The sequence below is a fragment of the Carassius carassius genome, chromosome 8, assembly GCF_963082965.1.
Source record: "Carassius carassius chromosome 8, fCarCar2.1, whole genome shotgun sequence".
Taxonomy (NCBI): Eukaryota; Metazoa; Chordata; class Actinopteri; order Cypriniformes; family Cyprinidae; genus Carassius; species Carassius carassius.
Window position 1 is genome coordinate 4,811,596 of NC_081762.1, and position 16,469 is coordinate 4,828,064.

Consider the following 16,469-nt stretch of genomic DNA (forward strand, 5'->3'; position numbering starts at 1 on the left):
ATATTTAATTCATGTTGAAAACCGTTGTTCTGCATCATTTTTTTTTAGAAAGTGACAAAACAGCATTTATTGGATTTTTTTTTTTTTTTTTGCTTCCTTAATAAAACTATTAATTTAAACAATTTAGAGGAATCTTTTGTGATATGTTTGAAACAGAAGCGCTGTCTGTCGTACACTGCACCCGTGTTTGAGAAAGTAGTGTGTTTCCCCGATCTGTGCTGTAGCATCATCTTGACGACAGGCTGTGGTCATTGCAGAGGGAGAAGAGCGTGGAGAGCATCGTAAGCTCCGCCCCCTCCTCAGCCCCGCCCATGAGCTCTGTTTCCACGGTGACACCTCACGCCGAGGAGCCCAGTGATCTGGAGGAGCTCGAACAGTTCGCCAGAACCTTCAAACAGAGGAGAATTAAACTAGGCTTCACACAGGTGTGTGTGTGTGTGTGTGTGTGTGTGTGTGTGTGTGGTGATATCTGATATTTTCTGTCACAGTTTCAAACTTTCTTTCAAGACACTTATTTTTGACATGCAATTAATAAACACAAATTAACAATACTTATTTATCTTATTTATTTATACGATTATTTCTAAAATATAATTAAGGGAGGCATTTTAATCTCACAAAATAATAAATGTATTTATATTAATTTATTTAATGCCATTTTAATACAGCTTTAATGCATTTAAATTTTTATTGAATATTTAAAATATGCAGCTGTCGTCTTTTTAGTATTTTTATTTGTTATGAAATAAAAAATGCTTTATATATTTTCATTGATTTGATAACAATTAAATGCAAGTTTGAATTTTTTATAAATATTTAAAACATGAAACAATATTTTTATTGAAATAGTACTTTTTGATCATATATTTAATATTTTAATATTTAATTTTTAATTTAATTTAATTTAATTTAATATATATATATATATATATATATATATATATATATGTATGTGTGTGTGTGTGTGTGTATGTGTGGGTGGGTGGGTGTATGAATATGTATATAATTAGGAGAGGCATTAGCTTACATAACATTTTTCATTAGCTTTTATTTTCTTTTATTAAATCTATTTATTTATTAAGTACCTTTTTTTACGCATTAATGTAATGCATTATGTAGAATCAGACTTTCTTAATGTAAATGAATTGTAAACTGACCTGTCCTCGAGGTAAAGCAGTCCTGTCCGCATAGGGCTGAATGAATAAAACAAGCGAATGCTGACCCTGCTGCATGTCTTCCTGCAGGGGGACGTGGGGATGGCCATGGGTAAACTCTACGGCAATGACTTCAGTCAGACCACCATCTCACGCTTCGAGGCTCTCAACCTCAGCTTCAAGAACATGTGCAAGCTCAAACCCTTGCTGGAGAAGTGGCTGAGCGATGCAGGTGTGTTTCCTTTTGCCGTTTCACAACAGCATTCCCTGTGATTCGTGTTACAGTATGGGTGTGTTTTTTTGTGTGTGTAACAGAAACAATGGCGATAGACAACATGCTGCCGAGCCCCAGTTCTCTGTCCTCACCTCTGCTGGGCTTCGAAGGCTTGCCTGGACGCCGCCGAAAGAAACGCACCAGCATCGAGACCAATGTCCGCATAGCCTTGGAGCGCAACTTCATCTCGGTTAGACACACACATCACATGTAGCAAGATTTAATTTCCTTTCCACAGAAATTGTTTCTTGTTCACATGACTTGGGTCATTCTGAACAGCACAGAAATGACATCTTATTTTGCTGTGTCATGATAAAAAAAAATTATATATTGGTTTTAAAAATGCTGGTGCCTTTTTTTTTGTTTTCTCTCTCTCTGGAACAGAAGTCTGTCGCAGCCTAATTTATTGCAATATACAGTATAAGAATTATGTCACCACATTAAACGTCTTATACATCTGGCATGATTGTAGAAGTATTACTTAACCATGTTTATGCATTAGACATTAAATCATATGCATTAGACCGATAATATCAGTTTACTACACTGTGAAAGAAGGCTCTCTTTGGAAAAGTATAGTGATTTGATAGTGGTGCCCAACTAAGGAAAAGAACAAATAAAAAAAGAGCATACTATTTTTATTAATAAATTATGAAATAATTATAAAAAAACAATCATATATAATATAATATAATATAATAAAGATGATCATGTTTATTGCATCTTATTAAATACTTATTACTTAAGGTCTATTTGGATAAAATCAAATAATAATAAAACATGATCAAATATAATACCAAAATATAACAATATATAATATAAAATAATAAAATATTATTCCAAAATATAATAAATAATACATTGTAATCATAATCATAATTTTTGATGATATGCTATGATAAGTTAATTTGGATAAAGATAAATAAATACAAACAATAAAATAAAATAATATTCCAAATATATATATATATGTAAAATTATGCTTCCAATCTTTATTTGTGAGTTGCTTTGAATAAAATAAAATAAAATGTTCTTAAGTGGATTTGGATTGAAGAAACAAAATAAAATGAAATAATGTTTATTGCTTTACACAAGAACACCAAGTAGCATTAAGAGTTGGTGAATCTAAAACCCAAAAAGAAGAGCAAACCCAAACCACACCCCTTTCAAGATCATTTCAGTGTCTGATACCACACATTCATCCCCAAGTTGTATGTCTGCACATGCATGACAAAAGCACTACATCACACTTTTTTTCTGGTAAGCACCACACCTGTGTTGGTAAGACTGATGTGTATTTCCGAGGAAACCAAGATCAAGTCAAGGCAAACAGCCAATACACTTGAAAGCATTTTGGTCTACTGCTTCTTTGATTTATGTCATGCATTTCATGCATCAACATGAAATAGTTTGGTGCTGAAACCTGGTCTTGGTCCAAGTGTTTTTGTCATATCTCATGAACTCATGCACCTCGTCTCACCCCAGAACCAGAAGCCTACCTCTGAAGAAATCCTGCTAATGGCCGGACAGCTCAACATGGAGAAAGAGGTCATCCGAGTCTGGTTCTGCAACCGGCGGCAGAAAGAGAAGCGCATAAACCCCAGCAGTGCCACCCCTCCTCTGCCCAATCATCCTCCGGCGCAGACGCACAAGCCGCCCTGCTACAGCCCGCACATGGTACACCCACTCACCGCTTTAGCCCCTGATCCAGCCCCAAGCCGTTTCAGCAGACGGCTGTGTTCAAATGTTGTTTGCATGGTGCATGGTGAGAATAGGTGCAAAATGCCGTACCTAGGAGACATGTCTGTTCATGACGTGTTTGAACAACGTTCCACCAGAAAATCATATAATTGGACCATTTTGAAGTAAAGGAAAATATTAAACATCGTCATGAGGAGATGTACGTTTGTTAATTAGAGTCTCATTGGTTTTTCCTGTAGATGTCCAGTCAGGGACTGGCCCAAGCCGCTACCAGTCTCAGCACAACAGGTAAGAAGAGCAGTTCCACTGAATAATCTACACTTCAAATCTGCGGTTATAAGTACTGAGTCTGAATCTTTTCTCTTGAATCTAGCCGTCAGTCCCACACCTTCTGTGGCCTGCCCTCTTAACCCCAGTGGACATGCAGCTATGAGCTCCGCCCCTTCCTCCATGACTCCGCCCCCTCTCAGCACAGTCAGCCCGACTCCGCGCAGTCTCAGCAGCCCTGGCCTCAACACAGGGTGAGAAATGCTCTTTTGATGCTGTATTTACAGTAATGATGAAAAACTTTTTCAAACTGAAAAATAAGTGTGCTATTATGATAATATGAATATTAAAAATGAAGATGATTATAATGAATTATTATATATTTTTTATTTTTGTAGTTTTAGTCCACTAAGAAAATTGTCTATTCATGTTTATTATACTTAGACATTTGAAAAAATGCAGAATCCAATGTTATAAATAATGTAAATGATTTTAGACCAAGACGGTTAAATAAATAATAATAATAATAATAATTTTATCAATTATTTGTTTAGGTTGTTTTAATCAGCTAAGAAATTATTATATTGAGTAATATATAATGAATATTAATATATTCTTGTTTATTATAGTTTGACATTTGAAAAAATATTTGTACCAATTCTGTATCCGATACTGTACAAAACGTAAATGATCTTAGACCAGGACTGCTCCATATATAATTATTAATAACAGTAAAAAAGACAATAACAATAACAACAATAATAATAATATAAATTATATTATTATTATTATTATTAATCAATTAACCCGAGCAATATTTGTTTACATCTAACATATTGAGCAATACAATATTATTAATGTTAATTTTTCTTATTTATTATACTTTAACTTTGAAATCACATTTGGAAATTTGTACAAATATACAAAATATAGTGCTACATAATGTAAATAATGTAAGAACAGAATTTTTACAAATATGTTTAATAATAATAATAATGCACCGTACCAAAAAAATCTTTGTTTAGTTTGTTTCAATTAAGTAATTTTATCTGAATCATAAAATATTGTGACTGTTCATTTATTATTATTTATGATGCTTCTTATATCTGGCATCCAGTGTTCAGTATTTTGCAGAATGCTGAGATCATAAATGGTTGAGATCACAAAGCCTGTGATTGCAACAGAGTGTCTTTCTGTCAGCAGCTTTCATTATGACTAAGCATTCTGAACTGAAATAATTAAAGCTTTGCTGTAGACTTATCATACTTGTTTTCGCTGTGCTATCTCTATTCTCAGTTGTGTGCTAAAGCTGTCAATTTGAACCCTAACCGCATGCTGAATTTCTTGTTCTTGAGTTTTCTTTCTTTGTCCGGCTCCAGCATGTGAAATGAACACAAACTCCACGATGAACATGGTTGCTCTTGAAATGTCACTAAAAATACTTGCTTCTCTCTGCATGTATGAATGGTGTGTGTTTGTGGCCACGTGTAAATGACACCACACACGTTACAGGAACACAATGATGGGCGTAAGCACAGGAATGAACCAGGCCTTCATCAGCAGCAACCCTCTGGCCACAATGCAAGGTTTGTCAAAGTGAAGAGGACGAGAAAAAAAAAAGGCTTGGAGAAAAAGATGGTTGCATGAAAGTGTTTTGATAGAAATACACAGAGCAGGAGAAGATATTTAGAGATCAGTTAGAATAGCATGAGGGAAACCTTCCCATCATTCATCATCCAAGAGCCTTCCGCTGTACTCCCGCTGCATATCCATCACATCTTCATCCTCACGGCTGATGTGTGTGTCTGCGTGCATGTGTGTGTGTGTGAGTGAGAAGAACTGTGTTTGTGTACCTTGTTTGTCTTTTTCATAAGCACCTGCCATTTCTAGGCCCTTACTGAACTCATCATTGAACTTTCATCCTAACCACTTAAAACCCTTTGTCACCAACACAGTGCTGGAGCCGACGCACAATCTACAACCGTTCTGTACGTTTATAAAAATCTTGGTAACTGAGATCTACGAATACTGTGTTTTGTTATATATTTAAAAAAAAATGTATACCAAGTTTTTAAAAAGTTGATAAAATGATTACATTTGATTTATAAAAATCAGATATGTGAATTGAAATATGTGAATTATATTACTGAAAACTATTAAGTATTAATTTTTTTTTTCAAAAACAATATACCAAAACAATACTTTTATTCAGCAAGGATGCATTAAATGGATCAAAAGTGACAGTAAATATGTTTATAATTTTACAAAAGACTATTATTTTAAACAAAAGTTGTTCTTTTGCATTTTTAATCAAGTAATCCTGATGAAATAGTTTTTCTCCAAAATATTAAGCAGCAATTGTTTTTGACATTGATAATAACAGGAAATGTTTCTTGAGAAGCAAATCAGCATATTAGAATGATTTCTGAAGGATCACGTGACACTAAAGACTGTAGTAATGATGCTGAAAATACACATTTAAAATATAAAATTTTAAAATATAAATATAAATATTTTTTTATTTAAAATATATTAAAATGGAAAACAGCTATTTGAAATTGTAATCATATTTCAAAATATTAGTTTTTACTGTATTTTTGATCAAGTAAATGCAGCCTTGGTGAGCAAAAAAAATCTATAAAATTTTTTTTTAGAAATCTACTATTTTTTAAGAAATCTTTAAAATTGTTGTGCATATATTTTTAGAATTAAATTTCTGCCCTTTACACGAAAGATGGCATGATGGCATAAAGGCACTGAATTTGATTAATGTTCAAATACATTCTAAAAACGAATAATACTCAATAATTTTTTCAACTCTCAATTAGTTGAAAAACTACACCAGCATCCTTTTGGTGGAAAAGGGGCATGAAACAGCTATTGTATTGGTTTTGGTGAGAGTGTATGTGTTTTATATGCCCTCTCATCTGTTTCACAGCCCTAGCTGCCAGTGGTGGCCAGATGCCCATTTCCGCTCTTGAGGGCAGCGGCCAAATGTTCCTGGGTGGAGCTGGAGGTCCAGGAGCTGGACTTCGCCCATCCCTCTTCCTAAACCACCCCACTTTACTGCCCCTGGCCAGGAGTGCAGGCATGGGTCTGCTGGGTACCCCCAGGGCTTCTCCGCCTCCTGGCGCCAGCGGCACAAGCCCAGACTCCTGCTCCATCTCCCCCTGCTCAAGCCCCGCCTCCTTCTGCTCATTAGGCGATGCCTCACCGCCCCCTCTGGGCGGAGCCATGGCTGAGTGACGCCCACACCAACCTGCTGCACCTGAGGGGAGTCAGAGGGGCAGAAGAAAGAAGATAGACAAGACTCGCCTTTTCAACCAAAGCCATCTCTCCCTCCCTCCATTTCTCTCTTGTGCTCTCTCTCTCTCTCTCATTACATCTTTTAATGCCAAAAATACAGAGAAATGAGCAGAAGAGAACAGGGATAAGGAGAGAACAGAATAACGGGGGACAGATTAAACCAAAAAATTGAGAGGTGGCTTCGACGGAGCTACTTTGAGAATGTACATTTATTCCTTTCCAAGTGGAAAAAGACAAACTTACATGAACAGTTCATTTTGAGGGCAGGGTCAAGAGCCAAAAAACTTTGTGAAGAAACAAAAAGGAAAACGGGTGGCAACGAATGGGACAAAGGAAGGACATTTGACAAGTGTCACTGGATTGTAGAGAAGAGAAACCAAAAAATAAACACATGGAGAAACAATGGAAAGACTCACAAAGACAAAAAATGCCAATACCAAAAACCAAAACCAAAAAATCGGAGAGAAAAGCTTTACCTAAGACTTTGAAACCTGACTTGTCCAGGATCAGATTAACTCTACCAAATACCATTTTCCATGCACCCCGTATAATTTCAACTTTTTTTTTTAACTCTTTGTAAATGTATTTCTCAATCTACCTCTACTACCAAGTATTTAGTTTTTCTCATTCTTTTCATTCCGTTTGATCCCATGACATTTTCAGCATTTCTTCCTGTCTTACAATGAAACACACAACACCAAACGTATTTAGAGGGATTTTTCTCCACTTTCAACAGTATTACTCACATTACTGTGACACACATCCCCGATTCCCTTTCCATCATCCATGCCTCAAACTTCGACTAACTTTTCTTGGATACCAAAGTGTTTGTCTGGCCTTTTGCGTCAGCTGAAAAGTGCTCAGATGACAAGACCTCAGACATGTCAAAAAAAACAAAACACAAAAAAAAAACATACACAAGGAGAAATTTAAAAACGAATCCCCCCGAGCCCCAAAACCCCTGCCCTCCATCCTCTCTGGACCCCTCTCCTGTGCCTCGGACAGAAACATGGGCCAAACGAAGAAAAGCAAGAGGAGCAGCGACCGAAGAGTATCCGGGGAAACTCACAGGGGGAAATCCAACAACCGAGATGCTGAGGGGAGACGTGATGTCGCCGTTTTTTTCTTTTCAACTCATGGATTAAACCAAAAATAAAACCAAACCAAAACCAATGGACTAAAACTGAACTTTGCTCAAAGGAATTAAACCAAATACTAGGAGTGGACCACAGGCGGTGAATGAGGAGGAGGTGTTTAGAGTAGAAAGACTCTCAGAACATCATTCCTTCAACTCCTCCCTCCTTCTTTCCGTTAAGTCGATGCTTTCACTCTCCTTCCTGGACGGGAGAATATTTATTAACCTCATCGAACTGAGCTTCAGAATATATATATATACATATATATTTTGTTTTATTGCTTTTTCCTCTTGGCCTGTCTGTTTATGCTGTATGACTCATCACATTGCTTTATATTTTTGGGATAATGGGGATAATGACGCATTGCCTATTTTCATATTTCATGTGTTTCGTCATCTTGAATTGATCGTGCCGGGGAGGATGCTCCCTCATCAGGCGGTTTGCAACAATACTGTGAACATGTAGCTTCCAAGTTTTGCTTCGATTGCGAATGTTGTGAAACGATAAGCCAAAACTGAAGACATACCAAAAGCGAAAACTTTTCTTTTTTTGACACCAAATAGCAACCTAACCAATGCACAACGCGTGGAGAAAGACCATATTGGTGCTAGGTCTCTTCGAGGAGAGATAGGGAGACTTGTGTGAGACTTGTGTGAATGTGGAAGCTCATTTCCAGCATGGAAACCAAACCGAAACAAGACCGCTAGGCCAACGTAACCTTTGCCCGGCGTGTCGGCGAAACTGTTTTTGACTATGTGATCTTAGACGCATACAAAAATGCAGACAAAGGAGAAATGTAGAGGTGGGTGGGACGGGATGGGGGTTCAAAGAAACTGGAAATCCAGTTGATGTTACACTTCTAGAGGGAATGTACCTGTTAGTGCTTTGATAGATTTTGTAGGAAAAAAAATCTATGTTCAACTGCTTACTATTGCTAATGTAAAAATCAAAAAAACAAAAAAAAAGGCTGTGATAAAAAATAGTCCTTATGAAATGTTGATGATGATGATGACTTGATTTTAGACCAAAAGCTTTAAACTGTCTCTCTTTGATTTTTTTTTCCCTCGAAAATTTGTATTTATTGTGTGAGGGGAGGGTGTTTCGATGGTTTACATGTTTCTAACTCTTCATCTTATTTATTGGCTTATTTATGTATATTTATAGCATTTTATTTTTTCGATTCGGACGCCTTTTAATATTCTTAAAACCAAACTGGGGAAATGTGGGGTAGCTACACAAAAAAAAAAAAAAAAAACCAAACCAAAACTAGCTACTAAAACTGACTGTTGTTTTTGTGGGCACCTTTTCAAAAAAACTGTCCATTGCTTTTGAGAGATGACAAGTTTCCAAACCATATCTCTCACACTTAGTTGATGTATAGTTATGGGCTAATTTTAAGTATAACTCTTGTTCCAACTGTTTATTTTTATTTAGTTATGATTTGTTTTTTTCTATGCGTTGGATGAGGGGAAAAGAGTGAGAGAGATACGCTTCTGCATATACCTCATGTTTGATTAGAAATGCCAAATAGATGGGAAAAAAGCTTTAAGAATTTGACAAAGGGGAGCGGAGAAGATGTTGCTCAGGAGAGGGTCTTTTTTAGCGTCATTTTTGCGTGAGTATAAGGGTTCACAGATTTCCCCAGATGATATATCCTCAGTCCGTTTCAAATATCTGGCCCATGCACGATCGGTTTTGGAGAACAGTTGATGGCAGATTTTGTTTTCACATTGGTTTTCTATGTGTACGTTGCTCATGTGATTATTGGTTTTTGTATATAACTGGTTTTTGTGTCAGCGTGTGTGGAAGGCTCTGCCATAGAGGGCCCTGAATTATACCAAAGTTAAACCTCTACAGCAGGACCTCTCACATGCTAGACACGCTCAAATGCATGGACGTTATTGTAGACATGCACATATAAAACTGTTCTTCAACCATTTACAGCAGGAATGCCCACAACTGCATCGTTATCAATGTGCGCAGTATGTTCTATTGTTTTGCATTGCCAAACAGAAGTAAATCTCACATTTAAATGGAATTTTCTGTCTTCAAATTAGAACTTCGAACAGTTTGTTCAGTTATTTTGACTGAGTTTAAATGAATACCCAATGCAACATGTCATTGCTTTTCCCATTTGTTTCTCTTCAGCTACTACAGCTTCAATCCAAAGGTAACTGATTAGGTCAACAAGGGAAGATTTTCATGCTAAAACCTCAAGAGTTGAAACCAAAGAGTTCTGCCGTAACATGCAGATGCTTTTCCTTTTGTTCTCAGAACACATACCGGCTTCTCTTTTTGACATTTGATGTTGATGACGATGCTAATTCCATGGTCACTTTTGACTCTGTATCTGCGTTTTTGCGAAGATCCTTTTCCCTCTCTGTCGGTGTGTCTCGCTCTTACCTCAGAAGCTCTTCATGGAATTTGTAATCCGCTCTGGATTTGAATCCAGATTTTGTTTCAGAACTGTTGAACTGTCTGTTACTCATCGCTCTCTGTGTGCCTGTTGTATGGGGTGGGAGCGGGGTGGGCAAAGAAGGGAGGGGGCCAAACAGCCAATAAGTGTTAGGATTAAAGTGCAACTTTAGACCAAAAATGTGTCCATGTCTGGTTCTGTTTTCTACTTTACCTTTTAAAAATGCTTGTGTGTGTATGTGAAAAATAAGGATTTTTAATTCTACACTTAACTCTGGGTTCATTTCTTTTTAACCCTGGGTTAAGTAGCTTAACATTTCACTCTGCTGTTAAACTGTGGGTTATGCCAAAGGCGTGCGGTGTCAAATAACGTGTTGCTAAAACATCACAAGTTGTGTACCATCCAATCATAAGGTAAACAATGCCTGCTTATTAAATATTCATGCACCTTAATGAATGTAGTGACAGAAACTCACGTCCTGGGTTGAGTTTCAGTGTTGGAGGTAAATATGTAAAGTGCAGCGATGGAAGAGGTTAGATTAATCGCAGTGTAAGTGACAGCTTCCTTACTAAAACAAGTTGCATGCTGGTTCTGTCTTGCACTTATCCAGTTTTTAGTTTTGAAAATATGTAAATAAGATGCAGATTTAGCCAAACCCAGACGAGTTGGATTTAATTTATTATCCAAGGGTGAAGTATGAACCGATTGAAACTTGGAACAAGATCATGTTGACCCATAGTTAAAATGAGTTTAGTTTCAAGTGTGACAAGCCTGGTTCAAAAACAATATTTAATAGAAGTTCAATCAACAGCATTATGATTTCAATTTGTCTCTCCTTTTGACAAAAAATAACAGAGAGAGAGAGGCTGAAGTGAGGCATTTACAAAAGACTGATTTATGTCAGCGTTAAACAGAAATGTAACGTTAACATTTCCATAAAAGCTTGCTACACCTTTCAAAATTCTTAAAAGAACTGACAGTTAAAACTTGCATTACTCGAGCTGTTAAGCAGTCGAGCTGTTTAAACAGTCATTTTGTGGTTCTAGGGTTTATAGCGTTATGTTTCGATGCTAATTAATATGTAGTAAAATTGTTTGTAAGTTTACACAAAAGAAGGTATGATTTTATCACACTAAAATCATGTCAATTTGCATATTAAGTACTGAGAATTTTCACATTTTCGGATTGTCCTCTTTCACTTCCATTTCCACTTCTGTAAGTGCTTCACTGTAACCCAGATTTTTGTGATAGTCAAGCATGCCACAAATGCTGCTGAATGAGTTTATCTTGTTCTGTAACCTGTAATATTCCTGTATTAGAAAGTGGTGGGAAAGTCTAGAAGCAACTTTCAATCTGCCTTCCAATTTGTATTAAATTAATTTGCCAAATTGATGTTGCTCAATTCTGACAAAATTTCATTTACCTTATATATTTGATCTGACAGTTTTAGATACCTTTCTTTTTATACATTAATTATTTTTGGAAACCTATCCAAGCTGCTTTTTACAAACGGTTTTGAAAAACTCTAGCTGGAAGCGGAGTAAAGGCCTGGAAGGCTAACACTATAGTTGCACTGTAGGTGAACTGTGCTTTCAGAGTTGTTCTGAAGAAACCATCTAATCATTATTCCACAGAGCAACCTCACGTTACTCCAGAAGGATGTATACATCAATAACCGTGTCTTCTAAATGACACATAACTGACAAACGTTAAATTTATGTTAGCTAAGGAATGGTTAGTTCTAAAAAGAAAACTTTCAAATCACACCTGCCAACTGTCACGCAGTGGAAATCCAGGTCCTCAGGAGAAAAACATTAAGCATTGGAATGCAAGGCATTCCCAAACACTTTCAAGTTTTAACACTAACAAGCGGCTGATTTCTCAGACTGGAGTCTCCAAGAGCCACTCTTCTGAAAGCTGGTTATGAGGTGTTTTGAGAAGTCAGTCAAGCACCACTTTTTAACATCTACAGCAGTTCTTGACCTCTTTTGCTGTGTGACGTCATTGTTCTGTCACTTCTAAAACTCATGACACAAATATTTGGACGTTTTAAAATCCCTATAACAGTCTTTTTATCTTCTACCCATCTACTTTTAATGAAACAACATAGCTAGTCTCAAATAAGTAGCCTATGTCCCACTGTGAAAGCACCATGGTGCAGTAATGGTAAGTAATGGGTTCTTTACTCAACTCCAAATAACCTTTTATGCTAAAAAGGTTCTATAATGACAAGAAAGAACCCTTTTGGCACAAGGCACATATATTACATTATTCTGCAACATTTTTTATTTGTAATTAAATTATTGTTTGTAGTAACTTAATATCACATTTTAATCATGCTGATTTTTGGAGAAAAACTGAAATGGCACTCTTCATGTGATATTGATTAACTACATAAAATGATATAAAAATATAAATTTTCTAACCCCCATATCTTGAATTTTGTGATCATTCACATGCATTCATAAATAATGCAGTGAAAGAACGCACTCAAAATGCACACGCTCCAAGTGCACTACTATGACTTCGTCATGTAACTTTACATTAGCCTAGATGCATGCACTTTTTAGGCACGATTTGTTTAGTTTTTGAATATACTTGATACTGTTAAAAGGCACATCATTAAAACAAAAAATATGCGTTCACATATCACACCTAAACACGCGTGGAAAACGTAATTAGAACTAGCTACTAAATTAGTTAAATGCCTATCCATATACAGCTATGATTCGCGAACCCCAAACTGACTCAAATGATTCGCGAACCTGCTCCAAACTTCCAAACACTCAAATGATTCACGCTCCGAACACCCAAACTGACTCAAATGATTCGCGAACCCGCTTTGAACTCCCGAACTGACTCAAATGATTCGCGAACCCGCTCCGAATTCTCGAACTGACTCAAATGATTCGCGAACCCGCTTTGAACTCCCAAACTGACTCAAATGATTCGCGAACCCGCTCCGAATTCTCGAACTGACTCAAATGATTCGCGAACCCGCTACGAACTCCCAAACTGACTCAAATGATTCGCGAACCCGCTCCGAATTCTCGAACTGACTCAAATGATTCGCGAACCCACTCCGAATTCTCGAACTGATTCTAATGATCCGCGAAGCCGCTCCGAACTCCCAAACTGACTCAAATGATTCGCGATCCCCAAACTGACTCAAATGATTCGCGATCCCGTTTTGAACTCCCAAACTGACTCAAATGATGTGCGATCCCCAAACTGACTCAAATGATTCGCGATCCCCAAACTTACTCAATTGATAACCCGCTTCGAACTCCCGAACTGATTCAAATGATTCACGCTCCCAGCTCCCGAACTGACTCAAATGACTCAAATGATTCGCGATCCGGCTCCGAACTCCCGAACTGACTCAAATGATTCGCGAACCCGCTACGAACTCCCGAACTGACTCAAATGATTCGCGATCCCGCTCCGAACTCTCGAACTGATTCAAATGATTCGCGATCCCGCTCCGAACTCTCGAACTGATTCAAATGATCCGCGAACCCGCTCCGAACTCCCAACTGACTCAAATGATTTGCGATCCCCAAACTGACTGAAATGATTCGCGAATCCGCTACGAACTCCCGAACTGACTCAAATGATTCGCGAACCCGCTCCGAACTCCCGAACTGACTCAAATGATTCGCGATCCCGCTCCGAACTCTCGAACTGATTCAAATGATCCGCGAACCCGCTCCGAACTCCCAAACTGACTCAAATGATTCGCGATCCCGCTCCGAACTCACAAACTAACTCAAATGATTCGCGAACCCGCTACAAACTCCCGAACTGACTCAAATGATTCGTGAACCCGCTACAAACTCTCGAACTGATTCAAATAGTTCATTATCCGAAATTCCCATCCAAATCAAATGACACCGCCAGCGCTACTATCTTAGTTCTCTAATTTCATAACATTTACTGAAATTAAGGTATGAAAATCATCATCATCCACCAATCAGAACACACGAGAACTCTTTGACCACAGCTGCTGTGCTTCAAAAGCTCTTGCAGCTCAACACTGGTTTTCTCTGAGGTGGTCAGATCGCATCAGATTGTGGTTAATCTTGCAGATCATGACTTCTTCCTCTCACTGCAGTTTGGTAATATAAAGATTCCTCCTTTGAACTCTCAACTCTTCTGTGGGTTTTATTGTTCTGGGTCTGAATTTGGGATCCTGGGGTCTCAAAAAAAGAAACATTTTCAATCTCCAAGGTGAACGTTATGAGGAGTCAAACTCTCTAACCACTAGGCCACGACTTCCCTTACAAATACCATAACAAACATTACAAACCATCAGCTTTTAACCATTAAATCCATTAAAATTTGTTTTCTGTATTGTGTTTTGGGACATATTCCATTAGGTTTAAGTGGTTTTAACAAGCAACCAATAGAAGGCAACCAATTACCAGTAGAAACCCACAGGGTAGTTTCCATTAAAACTAATACAAGTGGCATTATAACCAAAAAACATTACAAATTCTGTAATTTTTTTAAAATTAATTATTATTATTATTATTCAGGATTCGCACACGCTTGTTCCCACTCTGACTGGATTAACTAGATTTGATTTTGCAGACATGTCCAACAACCACTAGATGGACACCAAACTCTATCTGATGATTTCAGCATCAAACCAGGCAGATTTTACTAGATTACGGGAAGATTTCCACCTGCAAAACAGACTAAGTGTCTGCGGTGAGAATTCATGTAAATAACCTCTTGACTGTTAACTTCCCATTTCGTGACAGAACCCGGGGTGATGGCTGAGTTCTTTTGAATACATATTTGAATGTCAGCTAAGAGTCTGAATAGTGGTTTGAAGCTGTAGACCTACTACGAACACGTTCTCATGACAGACAAACTTATTTTTTTAGCATATTTAGTTACACTTACATTACAGAATTTATTATATTTTAATTATAGCCTACCAAAGTATTTAAATAGCCTACATAACCACAAAACATGCCTTGTGATGTAATTAAATAAGTGGTTTAAGTTAGTGAATTTGCAAAGAAAAAAAAATCTCTAAATGGTTGATTTTGTTACAAATACACTTTAATTATTCAGCATTTTGTCACAGAACACCTTTGTTACAGATTTTAACATGAGTCTGAGGGTTTAGCCTAACTAGGGGGGATAGGTCTCAAAGGTTGTCCAGCTATTCGATTAATGAAGCAGACTAGTTAAAGGCTCCTAAAGAAAACACGTATAAACTGGAGTCAAACTGAAATCAACCTAATTATTCTGGGTTACTGTAAAACTTTGTTGACTTGTTATGCCGGCAACCCACCAACTATGTTTTTTTTCACATCCCTTTTAACTATTGACAATATATATATATATATATATATATACCTGATTAACTTTAATTTGTATTGTTGAGCTCCTGTTACTGATATGATGAGAATTCATATCATATTATTGAAGTGTACAATGGCAGGCATTCAGAATCCCTCAATGAGTGTATAATGTTGAACTTGTATTAAAATCACACAAAGGCAAGACATGAGAAGATATCTCACTCTTGCTAATTTACTCATCCATTTCCTCCGCATTTAAACACAAAACCAACAGTTCTGACTAACAAGGTCATTCACAGTCAAGGCCTTGTGTTATACATCATCCGGCCAAACATGTAGGCTGTATTTCTTGCAGAGGCAAGAAAACAAGATGCAGAATACATTTGACACAATGCATGTCAGTTTACAGTTTAAAATGTACAGACCTTCAAGCAGTTGGGAGAATCCAAGGCTATATATACAATGCACACAGTATCCTTCCACAAGAGTAAATATTCATTCCCAACCTCAATGACTTTATTTCTTCTGCAGAACACACAAGAAGCTGTTTTAAAGGATGTTTCGACTTTCTTTATCCATATAATGAAGGTTTTCATAGTATTGACAAAAAAACTAAAAAAATTTTAAACATCTGTGGTGTTCAAAGGATAAAAATGATGGTCAGTAAAGGATTACAGATTTTTCTTTTTCAGCTCACCCAAAAATGAAAATGTACCAAAAATATGCGCACCCTCAGGCCATCCAAGATGTAGATGAGTTTGATTCTTCATCCTCTGCAGTGAATGGGTGCCGTCAGAATGAGAGTCTGAATAGCTAATAGAAACATCACAGTAATCCACAAGTAATCCACACAAGTCCAGACCATCAGTTAACTTATTATGAAGTGAAAAGCTGCAT

General features: G+C 37.1%; 1 protein-coding gene across 13 annotated transcripts in view; it reads left to right on the plus strand.

Annotated features, from left to right (window-relative positions):
- pou2f2a (POU class 2 homeobox 2a) overlaps positions 1-9,199 on the plus strand; it is a 59,721-nt gene extending 50,522 nt beyond the window's left edge. For 10 of the 13 annotated variants that reach the window (XM_059555727.1, XM_059555728.1, XM_059555720.1 and 7 more), the window contains 8 exons: positions 225-425; positions 1,245-1,386; positions 1,470-1,618; positions 2,914-3,105; positions 3,369-3,417; positions 3,503-3,650; positions 4,909-4,982; positions 6,335-9,199. In XM_059555727.1, the coding sequence (XP_059411710.1) occupies positions 225-425; positions 1,245-1,386; positions 1,470-1,618; positions 2,914-3,105; positions 3,369-3,417; positions 3,503-3,650; positions 4,909-4,982; positions 6,335-6,642 (1,263 nt within the window). In that variant the 3' untranslated portion in view covers positions 6,643-9,199. The remainder of the gene's footprint in view (positions 1-224; positions 426-1,244; positions 1,387-1,469; positions 1,619-2,913; positions 3,106-3,368; positions 3,418-3,502; positions 3,651-4,908; positions 4,983-6,334) is intronic. The other 3 variants (XM_059555725.1, XM_059555726.1, XM_059555732.1) reach the window with 2 other exon arrangements.
- Positions 9,200-16,469: the final 7,270 nt, after the last annotated feature.